This window comes from Ovis canadensis, chromosome 1, assembly GCF_042477335.2.
Source record: "Ovis canadensis isolate MfBH-ARS-UI-01 breed Bighorn chromosome 1, ARS-UI_OviCan_v2, whole genome shotgun sequence".
NCBI classification, from domain to species: domain Eukaryota; kingdom Metazoa; phylum Chordata; class Mammalia; order Artiodactyla; family Bovidae; genus Ovis; species Ovis canadensis.
The window spans coordinates 35,209,175-35,227,950 of record NC_091245.1 but is presented as its reverse complement, the minus strand read 5'-3'; the positions used below and the strand labels follow the sequence as shown (position 1 = coordinate 35,227,950).

General features: G+C 43.5%; 1 protein-coding gene across 18 annotated transcripts in view; it reads right to left on the bottom strand.

The window, feature by feature from the left end:
• FGGY (FGGY carbohydrate kinase domain containing) overlaps positions 1 to 18,776 on the bottom strand; it is a 510,923-nt gene that overhangs the window by 82,485 nt on the left and 409,662 nt on the right. For all 18 annotated transcript variants that reach the window (XM_069592908.1, XM_069592919.1, XM_069592895.1 and 15 more), the window contains 2 exons: positions 15,458 to 15,578; positions 9,295 to 9,389 (listed from right to left, as the gene is read on the bottom strand). In XM_069592908.1, the coding sequence (XP_069449009.1) occupies positions 9,295 to 9,389; positions 15,458 to 15,578 (216 nt within the window). The remainder of the gene's footprint in view (positions 1 to 9,294; positions 9,390 to 15,457; positions 15,579 to 18,776) is intronic.

Below are 18,776 nucleotides of genomic sequence, written 5' to 3'. Positions count from 1 at the left end.
CAGTACTCTTGCCTCGAAAATCCCATGGATGGAGAAGCCTGGTGGGCTGCAGTCCATGGGGTTGCTGAGGGTTGGACATGACTGAGCGACTTCACTTTCACTTTTCACTTTCATGCATTGGAGAAGGAAATGGCAACCCACTCCAGTGTTCTTACCTGGAGAATCCCAGGGATGGGGGAGCCTGATGGGCTGCCATCTCTGGGGTTGCACAGAGTCAGACACGACTGAAGCGACTTAGCAGCAGCATAGCTTAATTTACTGTGTTGAATATTAAGTTTATATTGCACAGATCTTCTATTCCTAACATCCTAAAGAGAAAAAAGCCCAACTTATTCATTTCTAATTTATCCCAACAAGGAAATTCACCATAAAAAGCAAAAGCATAAATGATAATTAGAATGAGGAATTAAGTATGTATAGATATTCATTTCTACAAAATAATCTAACATATTTTTTCAGATTTGTACCAGTATAAAATGTTGTCTTGAACAAAATTAAGTCAAAGAGAAGTAGGTAAACTTTATTTTAGAATTACAGTCCTGAAATCCTCCTTAGAAACTAAAGGACTCAGTAGATATTTGGCTATTGTTTGCTTTTATAAAGGCCCAATTCTTAAGTTCCTGAGTAAAAACTGCAGGAGGAAGGAGATATTTGAAAAAAATGTTTGTTAGCCTAAACCTCTGTGTTAATAACAATACTATAAAAACTGTCTTTTAACTAAAGTTCTTAATTAGTTAAGTGCTTTTTTATATCTAACTCTATAAAAAGTAAATGGACAGGTTATGATTAAATACAAAAAGATAAAACACTACTGGGAACATGGTATGAAGCCTTCTCCAAACAAAAGAAGTAGAAAACTTCCAAACCAAAGAGGGTATGTTTCTTCTTTTTATTTCTACAAGTCATAATCAACAAAGTAGCAATGATAAACATGGGTGCTGATATATTCTATTATCCCTTCCACCCTAGAAGGCGGCTCAGCTGCCACATTGTGATCTCTGCTTTTTCCAGGCAACAGATATGAAAAGCATGGTTTGATGGAACGAAAAGAACAAGGTTATATGACCTCTCCATGCCTCACTGAAACTCCAGTACTTTGGCCACCTCATGTGAAGAGTTGACTCATTGGAAAAGACCCTGATGCTGGAAGGGATTGGGGGCAGGAGGAGAAGGGGACGACAGAGGATGAGATGGCTGGATGGCATCACTGACTCGATGGACGTGAGTTTGAATGAACTCCAGGAGTTGGGGATGGACAGGGAGGCCTGGCGTGCTGCGATTCATGGGGTCGCAAAGAGTCGGACACGACTGAGCGACTGAACTGAACTGAACTGCTAGTTACTTTACAATGCTGTGTTAAAGTTTCTGCTGTACAGCAAAGTGAATCAGTTATATGTATACATATATGCTATTTTAGATTTCCTTCCCATTTAGGTCACCACAGAGCATTGAGTAGAGGTCCTTGTGCTATACAGTAAGTCTTCATTAGTTATCTATTTTTTTACTTAGTAGGGGATCTTAGTTTCCCAACCAGGGATTGAACCCATGTCCCCGTGAAGTGGAAGCACAGAATCTTAACCACTGGGGAAGTCCCTAATTTTTGACTTTTATACCCATGATGTCATTTTCCAAACTGGATTAGAGTAAGAGATATGTAATTAATCAGGACCTGAATTTGTTGTTGGTTGTCTTTTTTTTTTTTTTTGAGTAGGAGCAATTTTCAAAACATATAAGAACGTACTGTTAACCAGGTATGGTAATAAGTATAGAGAATGTTAAGGGTAATGTCACATTCTTAATTTAATCCTTCTTTAAATTAATTACCATTCCAGGATTTTCTGTTGATTTTCTGAGGCACTCCCATATGGGATAGGACATCGAAAATCCAAGCAGAGACCTGAATCTACTTAATAAGAAACCAGAATCTCATAGCTCTTGAAGCATATGCTTATACAGCAAAGGGCAAAAGGCTACTAAAGAAAGCTGACAGTATCAGGACCATATGTGAAATGAACAGGATTTTAAGAGGCCTGGGAATGAAAACCAAATGAAACTAAAATTCACAGCAAAAGACTCCTTACACACAAGAAATGTGAGCCCTGAAATTTCACCCACTATTGGTGGGAGTATAAAGTGCTAATATGTATCAAAATCCTAAAGCTTGGGCAAACTCTTTGACCAAACAACTATACTTCCATAATTTAGTTTCTGGAAATAATTTAGGATGTGGGCAAATTTTAGCTACAGAGATGTTATTAGTTGCAACGTTCCTTAAAACAACAGTTCAGTTCAGTTCAGTTGCTCAGTCGTGTCCAACTCTGCGACCCCATCAATCGCAGCAGAGACAACCTAAATATTCAAAACTAGAGGACTATAAAAAAAACGTCATGGCATTTTCTATGGGGCAGAAAATTATACAGCCTACAAAAATGATAAATAAAGATGTTTATTGTGTATTTTGGGGTGGGGGAAAGGTTATAAAACAATATGCATTATATGAATACATTTCTGCAATCAAGAAAAGTATAAAGTAATTTAAAAATATGGACCAAAGGATTAAAAGGATAGAAACCAGAATATAATATAGTGATAGTTTTAGGACGGCAATATCAGTGTTTTCATACTTTTCTTTCAGCTTCACTGAATTTTCTTATTTTTCCCAATGAACACGAATTATTACTTGTATTCCAGAAAAAGGAAAAAACTCAGCAAATTAAGATTGAATGTACCAAGAAATGGGATGGTTTCATATTTCTGAACATCCATTATATCAATATATCAGTTCTTCCAAACCTCCAGAAAGCAAGATCATGATAATCAACTTTACTTTGCAAAATGTAAAACTGGTATTTATGGTGACAGAAAGCCAAACAGAACTAAAAAGCACAGAAAGTTGACTCTCACAAAATAAAACAGACTGGAGACGTATTGTGTCACATACAAAACCACAGGCTTTGAAGCACATAATAGGTGATGAATATAAACTGGCTCCAAATGAAGTAAAACCTCACAAAAAAGAACAGAAAGAAGGAGAGGCCTTGGCTAAGAAGTGAGGGTGTTTGCAAGGACTGACCTTGAGGGTAGACCACTGCGGTCAGTGTGGATAGTTTATCCTGTGGGCACACATTACAGAAAGGGTGAGTAATCACTGCTCTCCACTGGCCGCTTACACGTATTGGTCTGCGAGACACAGGAGTCTGTCTGGAACGTGACAAGGAAAGCTGATGGTGGGAACGCATGGAGTCAATGGTTTACAGAGGCAGCAGCCCTCACACCATGGGAGGAAAAGAGGTTTTGATTAATTGGTTGATTCCAAGGGCTTGTTTTCCTTACCCTGAAAGATGGCTGAATTCATTCTGATCTCCTGTCACTGCCTCATTTTGCTGATTTTTGCTTTAGAGGCTTCTCTCTACTGCTTCCCCCTTCCCCCGAGGTGGGGAGGGCAGGTGTCAAGATAAATAGCACTGTTAGAATTAGAGCTTATTTTATATAAATAGTCTTGGCGGGGGGGGAAGCTGCCTTATAAGATAAGAAATTACAGGAAGCTAATGACTTCTGCAGAAGGCCTGAAGGAAACAGAAAGTGGAAAGCCATTTTGTATTTCTGCCTCTCTGCCACTGGACTGAGTTTTTCTCTCATGGCATTGTGAACCCGGTTTCTTGTTTTCTGTGTCCTTTGCGTTTCTCAGACCTTCTCTCTTGTCTGTGCTTGGAAAATGGAAGCATGCTGATAGCTTATAAAGTTATTTTTTCCAGTTTGTTAATTTTTCAGGACCTAGGAGCCTACAGAATTGTTATGGGATGCTCCTAACTTCTAATTATGATTATTTGCATTCCAGGACATTCAGAATTAGAGAGGATCACTTTGAAGTGCACTGATGGACAGAGGAGCAGTGGGTGACCTTCTAGGGATGGGAGAGAGGTCAGACAGAAAGATCATAGATGCCAAGACTGCCTGGATTCCATGTTTTTATGACTATAAGGAGGGAGGAAGGCTGGGGGTTTGTAGGCTGGGGGTTGGGGACCCCTGCTTTAAGATATTATTCTATTGTTTAATGTGGCTGGATGACTGTATCAATACCCTTTGTGAGACCCTAATTTGAAAAGGGAAGAGTAGGAAGACTGCTGAAGAGTTGATGCTTCCAAACTGTGGCACTGGAGAAGACTCTTGAGAGTCCCTTGGACTATAAGGAAATCAAACCAGTCAACCTTAAAGGAAATCAACCCTGAATGTTCATTGGTTGGACTGATGCTGAAGCTGAAGCTCTAATACTTTGGCCACCTGATGTGAAGAACTGACTCATTGGAAAAGACCCTGATGCTGGCAAAGATTGAAGCCAGGAGGAGAAGGGGACCACAGAGGATGAGATGGTTGGATGGCATCATTGACTCGATGGACATGAGTTTGAACAAGCGCCAGGAGTTGGTGATGGACAGGGAGGCCTGGCATGCTGCAGTCCATAGGGTTGTAAAGAGTTGGACACAACTGAGTGACTGAACTGAACTGAGGAAGACTTTAGCTGTCCAAAGGGAGGACAGAAAAGGGCAGGGGAAGAAAGGGAGACTCTGAGGATGAGAATATGAATGGATAAATAAACAAAGGGTGGAAGCAGGAACTGTCAGTGGGCTGCAAAATTTGTATAGCAATGGACCTTGTAACTTGAGTAATCTCTCTCATTAATAACCCATCAGAAAATTCCATCCACTATCCCTTTCCCTCCAGCTGATACACTTTCCCCAGAATTGAAATATATAGAAGTGTGCAACAGCTATAAGTAAAATTCACAATTCTAAGTTCTTCTGATCTGTTTGTACTGGCAAAGGAAGGCAGAGCACTCTGTTCCCGGCTGATGTCATCCATTCATGGGCCTAAGAATTTGGGAAATCCTGTCTCCCCAGGCACATAGCCTAGGTCTTTTGGAGTCTTCTTATCCTTTCCTTCATCTGAAGGAGATGCCACTGGCAGAGTATACCAAAGTCAGCCCATCTAGATAAGAAGTGAACACATGGCCCACGGGAATCACTGAGTTGCTGGCAAGCTTTGCCCAGCCTTCTTAAATGAAGGGGTAGCAGGCATCCTGAAGATCAAGTTAGGATCTATGAAGTTCAGGTTTGAAGTCTGAAGTTCAGGTTGAAGAATATGAACCACAGGGAGGAAGTTATTCTGTTTTACCTCAACCTGCCAGAGTCCTGATCTAGTCCCAAGACCTGGGGCACAGAGGTTTGCATCTCTTCTTTAGAGAGAGATGAATGAATCCAGGTGTACATGCATTTACATTTCCAAACATAATCATTATAACAATGTTGATAATTATACCTGGGCTTCATGGAGGTTCATGGAATCAAGATTGCTGGGAGAAATATCAATAACCAGATATGCAGATGACACCATGCTTATGGCAGAAAGCAAAGAACAAAAGAGCCTCTTAATGAAAGTGAAAGAGGAGAGTGAAAAAGTTGGCTTGAAACTCAACATTCAGAAAACCAAGATCATGGCATCTGGTCCCATCACTTCATGGCAAATAGATAGCAAAACAATGGAAACCATGACAGACTTTATTTTGGGGACTTCCCAAATCACTGCAGATGGTAACTGAAGCCATGAAATTAAAAGATGCTTGGAAGAAAAGTTATGACCAACCTAGATAGCATACTAAAAAGCAGAGACATTACCTTGTCAACAAAGGTCTGTCTAGTAAAAGCTATGGTTTTTCCAGTAGTCATGTATGGTAGTGAGAGTTGGACTATAAAGAAAGTTGACCATCGAAGAAGTGATGCTTTTGAACTGTGGTGTTGGAGAAGGCTCTTGAGAGTCCCTTGGACTGCAAGGAGAACCAACCAGTCAATCCTAAAGGAAATCAGTCCTAAAGATTCATTGGAACGACTGATGCTGAAGCTGAAACTCCAATACTTTGGTCATCGGATGTGAAGAACTGACTCATTTGAAAAGACCTTGATGCTAGGAAAGATTGAAGGCAAGAGAAAAAGGGGATGACAGACGATGAGTTGGTTGGATGGCATCACTGACTCAATGGACATGAGTTTGTGTAAACTCTGGGAGTTGGTAATGGACGGGGAGGCCTGGCGTGCAGCAGGCCATGGGGTTGCAAAAGAGTTGGACGTGACTGAACTGAACTTCATGGAGGTCACTGAAGCTTTCAAAGGCGCTATCTCAGCAGTTCCACAGGTGTGGCAATTCTTAAACATTTTATTTAAAGGAAATAAACAAATGAAACAAGCACCTGGAGAGGTCAAGTGACACTGTTTGAGGATGTACAACAACCACACACAGAAGTCAAGACCACATGGGCTCTCTCTGGCATGTGATGACAGGCAAGGTTCAGGTCTCTTGCACCCACGGGCTTTCTTTACTAGATTATAGTTCCTCTTAAAAATGATCAGGAGAGGCACTCAATTCTGTGGGTGGAACAGGGGATGGGAGCTTGTCTTTAAAATGTGGTAAGCCTTGCAGTTGCTACTCAAGTCACTGATTCCAACATTCAATCTACCTTATCTTAGATACTGTTCCAGAAGACTAAGGGAGAATATTATGTAGTGAAGAAGACGTCAGTGTGGGATGAGGCTCAGTTTTCACCTAGGAGAAGATGTGAGTGGAATCTTCTCAGAGTTAGAAACTCCAAATATGACTAAAATATCAATGAGGAGCTATAAGTCATGGTATGAAGAATTGCATGGAACAGTCAGATCATGTCATACTACTCTGTTTCGACTGCAGACAATCTCCTTGTGACCAATGACATTCCTTTTCAGAAAATTCACCCTTGAACATTAAAGAAGCCAAAAAACATTTTTCAAGAAAAAAGAAAAATATAAATAAAAACAGAATGAAAATTGGCAGAGGATATATATTGAAATCAAGAGACCTTGATTTCAATTTTGCTTCTGTCCCTTATTAACTGTAGCCTTAGGCAAATTTCTTAAAACATCTCTGAGCCTGGTTTTCTTCATATATAACACAGGAATAAAAAGCCCTACCTAGAGACTGTCAAGATTAAATGAGGTATCTTCATTTGCTCAGGCTGACATCACAAAATACCAGATTGAGTGTTTAAACAACATAAATCTATTTTCTCAAGGCACCAATATCAAGGTGCCAGCAGGGTTGGTTCTGGTTTGCAGATGGCTACCTTTCGGCTGTGTCCTCACATAGCAGAGAGAAAGCAAAGTCTGGTATCTCTTCTTAGAAGGGCACTAATCTCACCATAGAGGTCCCACCCTCATGACCTCACCTAATCCAAATTACCTCCTAGAGGCCACATCTCTAAATATCATCATGCTGCAGGATTAGGGAGTTAATATTTGAATTTTAAGGGAAAAGAAACTTCCAGTTCATAATACGAATTAACCTATGCAGGACCTTAGTAAGCATCTCTACTGCTTTGTTTTAGCCATTATGCTTCATCCCAGGGAGGGCAAGGCAGCTAGTTATGAGAACATCTTCATCAATCAACACATTAAAATAAGTCACTGACATTTCAACAATAAATACCTCCATGTGACGTTTCTGACACTTACCAGGAAATCGAGAAAAATGTTGAAAATTCAACTCTCCCATCTTTGTTTAAAAACTCTAGTTAAAATCCACAAGCATTCATGAATGAGTTTAATTCTTTGGAAGAGATATTTCATAAGCATCAGCCTGAGAGGCTTGGACAGGGTGCAGGGCATTACACTTTCAAAAATGTGGGAATGAGACTCTTGCATGTGACCATTTCCAATATGTACCCTTAAATTCTGTAATCTTTCTGGATCTCTGTTGCCTATGAGGGTTGTCAGAGGTACCAGGAAGATTATATGAAAAGCACCTAGCATAGTTCTTGGTACAAAAGAAGGTTACAATAAATAAAGCTTTCATTACTGAGCTACTAATGGAAAACCTGGCTTCTAGTCCCAACCTTGAGACCGTGGGCAAGTCACTTAATCTCTCTCACGCTCAGCTGAACAAATACTTCTTCAACTTTCAGTTACAACTTTGGAGCCAGACTTCTTGGTTTTGGCATTTACTAGCTGTTTCAACATAAGCCAAGTTATTTAACTTCTTTTGCCTCAGACTCATCAACTATAAAAGGGGGATAATAGAGCTGTTGTGGGACTGAATGTACATTCCTGATTCAGAGAAAGAACTCATGTGCTCCTGATTATTATTATAGATAAACAGAGTAGAGAGCAGATCACAGAATTTGTAGGAAGTCAAGTGAGGGCTGACTCCAGAGCTTGTGCTCTGAGCCCTAATCCATACTGTTTCTCTGCTGCTGCCGCTGCTGCTGCTGCTAAGTCGCTTCAGTCGTGTCCGACTCCGTGCGACCCCATAGATGGCAGCCCACCAGGCTCCCCCATCCCTGGGATTCTCCAGGCAAGAACACTGGAGTGGGTTGCCATTTCCTTCTCCAGTGCATGAAAGTGAAAAGTGAAAGTGAAGTCGCTCAGTCGTGTCTGACTCTTAGTGACCCCATGGACTACAGTCTACCAGGCTCCTCCGTCCATGGGATTTTCCAGGCAAGAGTACTGGAGTGGGGTGCCATTGCCTTCTCCATACTGTTTCTCTACCTTTTTGTAAACCTATTGTTAACCTTATTATTTTACAACTCAAAATCTCTCCATAAAACCCACGTGTGAAATGTCTTTTGCAATTTGGTGGGAGGAAAAGCTTTGTCTCCTACAGAGACTAATATGCTTCCTCTTTTTGAAAAGAAGAATTATGCAACTTATCATGTGCTCTTTTTTGTCTTGGCTACCAGGAAGCTCCGAGTCAAATCGTGTGCTCCATCATCACCAGCAAGTTGTTTCCTTCTTCCTGTATCTCTGTTCCTTATTTTTTCTTTTAATTCCCTTTTACTAACGTTTTCATTTGTGTCTCTTGTTGAAAGAGGCCTTGGAGGTATTTAAAAAGTGGTGGGTGGATGGAGATGAAGGAAGCCAATAAAAATCAGAAATTCACATGAAAAATTTAAGTTTTCTACCTTACCTGTTTCACTTGCTAAAAGAAAAAAAATGGGAAAATTTAGATGAAATCATGTAAGAGCTATTTTAAAGGAGGGGAAAAAAAAAAGAAAACCAACAGAAGAACAGAACGACGGACAGTAACGAAGGCCAACTCAAATGAAAACTGCAATAAATACGTCTGAGGCTAGAAGTGTCTGTGCTTTCCCTGGCTGGAACCTATCATTTCTTAATTATATCCTGTGTGTGTTTTGCAAGACATGAGCTGCTGTCAAGAGGAAGGACAGCCCCAGACAGGGGCGGGGCCACGGCCCACCCCTTGGTCCTCACATACCTGTACAGAAGCGAAATCCCCCGAGGCACAGGCCCCCAGAACAGCAGCGCCCACAAGAACAGACTCCACCTCTTGCGACAGGACCACAGGCATGCCTGCGCAGAACAAGGCCACACCTTGGTTAGGGAGCAGGGCCAGGGGAGCCAGTCAGCAGCCCCGGCAGCACAAACACCTGATGTAAAGGCAGCAGCAGGGCTCCCTCCCTGCCCCCTGCAGTTTCTAGTTCTTTAGGATTACTTGGTTCTAAAGGATTTCCCTGTTTCTGCCTGCCAGTACAGTAGACAAGGGTCCCTTGGGAACCAATACACACACCACTACCACCCCCATACACCCACCCCCACCCATCCACCCCCACCCCCTACTCAACTCAGGAGACTTTTCTGCCTAGGGTTTCTAGGCTTCTGCTAGCTGCTACCTGCCATTTCGAGTAGTTTTCTACAAACTTTTCTGAAGTGCTCTACTGAGCCTATGGTAGACAGAGATGAATCCGACTTCTCTGCTACTCAGGTTTCAAAGGGGAGATGGATGAGACAGAGATATAGGCCTCGTATGGGGCTGGGTCTGTAACTGAGATGCACTAAGGAAAGGGAAGTGTGACGGAGGGTGTGATGAACCTTCGGGGGGGCCTCCTACATCTCTCAGAGAGCAAGCCAAGGCCCTTACCAAGGCTGACAAGGCACTCCAGGACAGGGCCACTTCTCCCACCCTGCCTGGCTCCTCCTCTCCTCCAGGCCACAGGATCCGGTCACCTTGCTCTTCCCTGAATCAGCTTCAGGCCTTGCCTGTGCTGTTCCTCCTGTCTGGGTCACTTCCTTCAGGATGTCCCTGGGGCAACTCCTTCCTGCAAGTCTGTGCAAACATGTCTTCCCATTGTGGCTTTCCTGGCCATCCGAACTAAAATGACAACTCACCCACAACATCCCTTATCCCCCTTGACTTCCTCAATGCCCTCCAACACTATTATTACTTCTCTGGGTTACTGTCTTGTCTGCTAGAACACAAGCTCCATGAGGGCAGAGGCTTTATTTTGTCCACTGCTGAATCCCTAGAATTGAGACTGGTATTAAGCATATGTAAGTGCTTATATGATGAACGAAAAAATTTTGGAGATGGGGAAGGGGGTCAGAGCAGTGGAGCTCAGGATTCAATAAGAATATGAAGGATGAGCAAGGGTCCACCAGGTAGGGAGGAACACTCCTAGCTCAAAGCGGACTTAAGATGAATAGGAATAATTTAGAATTCTCAGTATTTTTTATGTGTGCATATGAAAAAAACATACATAAAATATAAATATTTTTGATAATCAGGAGATGGCAGCAAACTCCACAGAGGTAAACTCTGTGGCCAGACCTGTAAGATCTTCCTTTACTCAAGACATTGTTTATCCAAAGACTGTTTTTCTTCCTGTCTTTTCTGGGGAAGACTTCCTGGACATAGCCTCCTCTGCCCTCCCACCATCTCCTAACTCATCATCTCACTCCAAGGTTGGGGCCCCTTCCCCAGCTACCCTTGATGAAGAGAGCAGGGGACAGAATTCTCACACATATCCCAGGGTACTTAGGAATACCAGCCCCATCCACAGGGGCAGTGCTGGAGACTTTGCTGATAAGGTGGGGTGGAGTCTCTGGGAAAAGCTCAACCTGGTTCCACTAGCCCTGTGTTCTTTAGCAAGTCATTCATATACTTTTAGCCTCAGTTTCCCCCTGTGTAAAATGGGGATAATAACGGGTTTGCTGGAATTTTAATGGGAAAGGGTACGTGCAGGGCTCAACACAACCCCTTTCAGAATGGTGGTGTTAGGATGAATCTCAATGAGGGGTGAAGGCCTTCTAGATGCACTTCATCTGGGCTGGAAAGTGGACCAGTGGGGAAAGAATGGGGAAGATGCCCATCAGTCGTCCAGAAGACAGGAGAGATGCCAGGCCACATGGGAGGGCTGTGTGGGCCACATCTGGAGAGAGCAGGACAAGCCTTTGCAGAGTCTGGGGATCGTGGGGATGGGAATGTGATCTTGATCATCCCACCGGCTTTGGACTTACCACATGACATCACCCCACATGCTGCTTGCCTCCCAGCCTTGCTTTCCCTGTTAAAGCCTCACTGGTCTGAACAAAGAACTGCTCATGGCCCCTGTCCTCGGGAATGGGACTCCAGAGGGAGCTGGGTGGATCCCCTGTCAGCTCTCCAGTTGCAGCCCAAAGTACTCTGGAATCAGGCTGCCAGGGTTTGAATTTTGGCTTCCTCCCTGTCTTAGCTGTGTGTCTTAGCTTAGGTGAGTTATTTAACCTCTCTGTGCCTGTTTTCCCAGCTGCAAAATGAGGTTGAAATTCCACTGATCTCACAGAGTTGTTGTGAGAATTTACAGGCTTATTTGAGCATTTTTAATACTGTTTCGGAACATTCTCATAGAGAATTGACCCAACTTCTATACTTAAAAAAAAAAAAAAGTGATATTGTAAGTAAGGCACTTAAAAGAGTTTGTGGCTTAGAGAAAGCACTAAACTGGGCTTCCCAGGTGGCGCTAGTGGCAAAGAACCCGCCTGCCAATGCAGGAGACATAAGAGACGAGGGTTTGATCCTGGGTTTGGAAGATCCCCTGGAGAAGGGCATGGCCACCCATTCCAGTATTCTTGCCTGGAAAATCCCAAATTCTTCATGTTTATCTGATCTGGGTCCTGGGACACTGACCTGTATGGACCATGTCTGTAAGCCCCCTGCCCTCTGATCACATCCTTGACTGAGCTCATCTGCAGTCAGGCAGCCCCTCTTCACGCAGCCCCTCAGCCTTAAGTCGGTTACCTCCCGCCCCGGCCCCTGGAAGCCTCGGGGCAGTTAGACTGTGAGTAGACTCATGGTACTGCCTGGTGGCTGGGGTTTCCCTCAACCCTGCCCTCGTCTCTGTAAACAGACCCTTTATTGGACTCTTCTCCAGTTAATCCAGTGTGAGTGTGTCATCTGGTCTCTGCTTGGATCTGACTCATACTGACACCAACGTCCTCTGGGTCTCCCTATCCTCTCTGGAGAGTAGTCAGAGCGCAAGAACACTTTTTCTGTTTGAAATGACCCTCCTGGCGGGACAGGATTGTTCTTTACATGCCTGTGCCAAACTCAGACAATGAATACATGAAAGAATAAATGACTGAATAATGAATAAGACAGGCAGAGGGAAACCCCTACTGAAATGGCCAGAATTTTTCAAAACAAAATTTAGGAGGAACATTTAGTCCCGAGTCAGTGAGAGAAACCTATAATTACTCAGTACACACCAAGTATTTCTTGAAACCACAGTTAACTATATGCCCAGGGTACAACAAGATTCTTCTTCCTCACGTAGAGGACATTTCTCAAGTTGGCAAAATCCTGCTCTCCCTGCTTGCATGGAACAGGCAGGAGCAGACTGTTCCCCAAATGGCAAAGACTTGCTTACAAAATATTTAACTTCTTTTTTTCTAAAATGCACCTCCTTCTTTTCGGCATGGGGCTGCCTGAAGGGAAGAAGTGAACTAACATTCATTGAACACTTATGTTAAGCTAAGCACAGAGACTGGTGCACACAAACTCATGAGTATTTATTCCTCGGCATGCTCTCTATGAGGGAAATAATATTATTTCTACCTTTCAGAAAGGGGAAATGAGGCTGAGTGGCAAAGCAATTTGCCTAAAGTCACCGAGCTAGTGCTCTCCTCCATTATTCCATACTATCTCCAATGAATCTGCCAAATTCTATTGTTTTCACGTGTATTCCTGAGACTCATGTATCAGGTCTACGGTTCTTTCTATAGCTTTGTTTGCAGGAAAACTAGAGCAATTACAATTTTAAAGGCATCAAACACTCTACCTATACACCCACAGCTTGTGTACGCGTCTTTTACAGAAACACATGCAAATGTGTTCTTTTTACAGAGTGCTGGGTGAAGGAGAGGAAGAAGGCAGCTTTGCCTGGAATGTGAACTATTTTATCTGATGCATTAATGAGCCTAGCAGAACCCAAAGCATTTCAAGGCAGATGCACTTTGCCATCACTTGTCAATCACAGGCTTCCCCAGGCAGAGGCATTTCAGGCCAAAGAAAAGATCCCTTTGTTCAAAACTGTAACTGGTCCACAGTCAGAGACAAAGGGTCCAGTTTCAATCGGAATCCAAATAACAATTAACAGCCTTTTCATTTGACAGCCTAAAGCAGAACAGTTTCCAAAGTAGAACTTTCTATGAAGCCACTGCACCCCTTTCTTCTGAGTCAGCTCAGTGGTGTGAGGCCTGGAAGAGAACTCACTTTCCCAAAGGCTGGAGCCACAGTGTAGAGTCAGGGCCTGCTGCCCCGCCCTCAGGCCGTTGTTTCCTATTCCTTCGGGTGATGTGTCAGCCAGGGTTGATTCTATCTCTCTTCCTAGATCCAGGTAGGAAGTCTCGGTGGCTCTTTGGAGGCTGGATGTTGGAAAGTCACTCACAGATCAGATCTGAAGTATGAATTGTATTTCAACAAGCTAGTTATGGCTTTTCTCTTAGGGAAAATTATAAGGTAATCTGGGCTCCTTTTTTACGTCTTCTTCTCTGCCTCCAAATGGGCCATTTCCATAGGTTTTGGACACTTTAGGAAAGGGGGATTCATCATTAAATGGTTCTAAACTGGGCAAAAAAGTTAAGAAACCTGGGTCAGCAGCATAGTGTAGAGGACATCAGGTCTGGACACACCGGTACCATCCTAGTTCGGCACCTACCAGGTGTCTGACCTTGGACAGTCAATATAAGTCACCTCCTTGACCCTCAGTTTCCCTGCCTGTAAGACAGGGGCACTGATTCCTACCTTTTGGTGGTGTGTGCAGATTAAATGTAAATAAAGTGATTTACATTGACAAAAAGTAGGAGTGCAATTGAGTGTAGTCAATTCTACACCTATTTTTACATACTTACCCTTAGACCGGATGCTTTTGATACTGTTCACTGGCCTATGCTTCCGTTTCCCTACCTCTAAGAAGGGATTCAGAGTTTGATCTCATAATGTGAAGGGGGTGACGTTGCCCATCATGTGTGGGAAAGCTTTCACCTATGGGCATCTGCATGGCCTGGAAGGGGGAAGGGAGAGTCTGGCAGAAAACTGGACCCCCCATTCATCAGAGGTATGGCATGCAGGGGACAGGGTGGGAAGCAAGAGATCATGATGAATGGAGGCCAGTGGACGAGAATGAGATGAGACTGGAGTTGGGGCTGTGAGCAGGGTCCAATTCTTTCCCACTTCCCTCTGCTTGCTCTGCCCTGGTGCCTGGCCTCCATGTCGTGGTGGGGAGTGGGAACATCAGATTCTAGGAGACAGTGGGAGAGAAGGGAGCAAAAGGCACGAGGGCAGCAGGTCCAGAGGGATAGGAGCCCAGGTCAGCCACTGGGACTCAAGCAGGCCTCCTATTCATGGGGTCCCTTCCATGGGGCTCAGGAGTCTGCACTACGAAGCCTGCTTGCCTTTGTCTGCTCAGATCACAGGGGGATCAGCCCATGACCCAGGATTCTCTTCATCTGTGTCATGATCTCTGGTTCTGATGAGGTGAGAAGGAATCACAGGATCTTGAAATTTGAATCAGGGCTCAAATTCCGACCAGCAGCCAGACACCCGCAGCTCCCACCATAGCCAGGCTCCGCAATCTTTCTTCAAGATAGTTTGCTTATCACTTCCTTCAGTCTCTTGCCCTGCACTGTTACACACCCAAACCAGGGCAAGGTCATAGTATTTCCATAACACCCTGTGCTTTTCTCACTCAAAGCTCTTGCTACACTAGATTTGATGTGTCTGCTTGCTGTCTGCCTTCTTCCATAGACCCTGAGCTTTCTGGGGGCAAGAATCAAGTTTTCATCTCTGTATCTTCAATACTACCCAAAGTGGGGTGTCAGAAGAGGTACTCAAGACTGTTAAGTAAATATTTGAAAATTAAGATCTGGCCCTTGCCAACTTCTCTTATTTCTTACCATCATCCAGTAGTTGGATACACATAGAAGTCACTTTCCCTGGTATGACAACAGCAGTTAACTTAAAAAAAAAAATCATTTTAACATAAATGCTCCAAATAATATGGCAGCCCACCTATACCCTCCTTTTTTCTACCCTGTCTAGATCTTGGCCACAGTCACGTGCCGTCAAGTCTAGGATGACCTCTTCTCCCCCTCCTCAGACTCACCAGTGATGTCCGCGTGCATTTGCACAAAAAGGGGATTCTTGCTGAGGCCACCGCACAGGAAAAGGGTGCTGATCGAGTGCCCTGCTGACTCCATGGCCTCTATAATGAGGCGTGTTCCGAACTTAAAAGGAAAAACAGAAGAAAGCATCAGCATGGTAGCAAAGGGAAATGATATAGAACATTTACTGAGTGTTTACCCAGCAGCAGACCCTGCACTTGGAGCCTGACATATATATATACTCTCTTAGAAAGTCAGGACTCAAGGAGATTACATTGCTCACGATAATGCCATTATGTGAAGTTGCAGAGTGGGAATTCCAACCTGGGTCTGCCTGACTCCAAAACCTTCTGAATTATTATACCATTTGCTTCTATCAGTAGTCATACAACATTGAGAAAACAAGTTGACAGCATTAACACAGTTCATTCAAATACACATATTTGATGAGTATCCACTATGGCCCAGATCCTCTACGATAAACTTTTTGGCACCAGGGGCTAGTTTTGTGAAAGACAATTCTTCCACAGACTGGAGTGGGGTTGGTGGTTTCTGGATGATTCTCAGAAGGAGCGCATAACCTAGATCCCTCACATGTGCACTTCACAGCAAGATTCGTGATCCTATAAAGAATCTAATGCTGTGGCTGATCTGACAGGAAGGAGAGCTCAGTTGGTAACATGAGCCATGGGGAGCAACTGTAAATACAGGTGAAGCTTCGCTGACTCACCTGCCACTCACCTCCTGCTGTGCAACCTGGCAAGCTGGGGACCTCTGCTCTGTGAGTTATGGGGAATGGAGTGACTGGCAGCTCTGCTCCGAAAAACTGTGCTTCAAAAGATCTCTGCTGGAGATCTCTAAGTCAGTTTTCCTTCCCTAAAGAGGAACTAAAGAAGTTAGTTCCTTGGAAATGGCGCCAACAAACTCAGCAGCAGAAACATGGAAAGAGGGCTCTCATTGCACAAAGAAGGTGAGCCACAGACTTTAGGCTGGCAAAGGGCTAAAAGGACCTTTGTTATCACCTGAAGCCAGGTAGTGGTTCTAATGAGAAGGTTTCCAGTGCCAGAACCCACTCCTCGTCAGTCCTTGGTGATCTGAGATGATGCAGAAACCACATGCCCTGTTTGGCTCAAGCTTCAGCGTATTTTTATTTCAGCCCTTGTGTCTTCCTATCTTTTGAAAATGTGTTATTTTCATCCTTGCCTTGTTCAGTTCATGAAACTCAGTAAAAACTGATGCTTGACAAGAAGATACTACCATAGGGTCATCAAGGTGAATCTTCATACATAAGTCATTAGTTTTAGCTAGGGTATTAGAGTAGCTAAAAACCATAATTTCCTAGAAAGTTAAAAAACTGGAAGTCTCCAAATCATCATTTATTTGAGAGAGGATTAATAACAAAAAGATGAACTGTGATATGATGTTAGGAGGCAGCTGCATGGTGGTGTTAGAGAAAGTGGCTCTGGGAAGAAATGAGGGAGAAGGTATTTTGGTGTCACGATAGCCCTTGAGATGTTCAGAGAGAGCAACTTTGGGGATTGACCAAGTCCCAGGTGTGCACACAGGAAATAGCTGAAGCAGATGGAAGAAAAGGTCAAGGGGAAGGAGAAGGTCAAGGGAGAAAGGGAGGTTAAGGATCTGGGAGGTAAGAGATGGTGCAAACACCAAGAAGTTGGGGTGTGGGCTTCACAGGTTCAGTGAAGGCAGACAGTGGTTCTGGTCAGATGGCATTTCAGTGCACAGGAAAGGAGACAACAGCTCAGCTTGAGGGCATGCAGTATCTGAGCTTCACCTAAGGAAGGGAAGAGGGTTTAGGAAATCATCAGGATGCAGAAAATCCTGATTACGGTGGAGTAAATGATGAGGGATGGTCTTAGGGGAAACACACTGACTGATACCACCCACCTTGGCCAGGCACCACAGTAACTGTGTGAATTATTTTATGACAGGAGGTCCTAGCAAGGAACCTGGAACTAACAAGCCATCACCAACTGGAAGAGTTCAGGAAAGGTCAAAAGGAGACACTACATGTCCTACTACTTCCCAGAATCCTTCTTGCTGACATTCATCTTGATTGAGCAGTGCTTGTATCACCAGGAAGGACCTTGGCCAGAAAAACTGGCCGGAGACAACCTGGAAACTAATCCCATCACCATAAAACCTGAAACTGTGAGCCACATGGCAGAGCAGTTCTCCTGGGTTCCCTACCCTGCTGCTCTCCGGCCGGGTGCCCCTTCCCAATAAAGTCTCTTGCTTTGACAGCATGTGTGTCTCCTTGGACAATTCATTTCTGAGTATTAGACCTCTTTTTGAGTCCTGGAAGAGGTCCCCCTTCCTGCAATAGCAGGGGCAGTTCAGGAGCAGAACCAAGCATTTCCAGCCCACAGGTCTTCAGGTTTGTTGGAGCTATTAACGAGTCTAGTAAGAATATGGATTAGGTAAAACTTGGGCCTCCAAAGATCATCCACAGATGTAGTGTGTTAAAGAGAAGATTAAAACATGTTGTACCCTATAATACCAGATCCTGCTTATTGAAAATGCCTGATTACCCCCAGGTGTTCTTTCTTATGCTTTTGGGGGTGGTCACGACCCCTCTTGAGAATATGATAAAGCCTACTGACCTCCCCAGAAAAAAGTCATACATAAAAATATTATAATTAATTTTAGGAGCCCTACAAATGCCCTTACATCTGGCATGGATCATTTGGTGTCTGTGGATTCCAGGTAACCCTAGTCTACCTAGGGTTGAATATGCACCTAGGAAATAAGAGTGTGGCTTTTGAATTAAAAAAAAAAAAAACCAACCTGGGAAGGCATTCAGGCATTTTACCTACTCTTAGAATCAAATTCACACCTAACTTTTCCATGACTCAATTCTCATTTTAAAAATGGGAATAAAACATCATATTTTTCATTTGATAACTCCATGGACTGTCTAAAATGTTAACATGCCACGAAAATTTAAAATGTGTTCTTAGACTTGATGAAATACAGAAATATCTACCTTGCAAAGCTGCTGCTGTAGACAGCATATGTAAAGCTCACAGAAGACTGTCTAATACACGGAAGGTATTTAGAAATGAGAGCTATTCTGGTTATTAGCTATAGGCTAAGCACTCTGCTATGCTCTTTAACATCATTTCTAATTTTACGAAAAAAAATCAAAAGCTGCATATTATTATCCCCATTTAGGATTTCCATAATTTGCTTAAAGCCATGCAGTCTGCTTCAGGGAAGGGGAAGCTGCCTCCTAACATGCATGGAGATGCCGTGCAAAATGGATATTTCTGATATTTCTAAAACCAGAAACCTGGGAGCTCA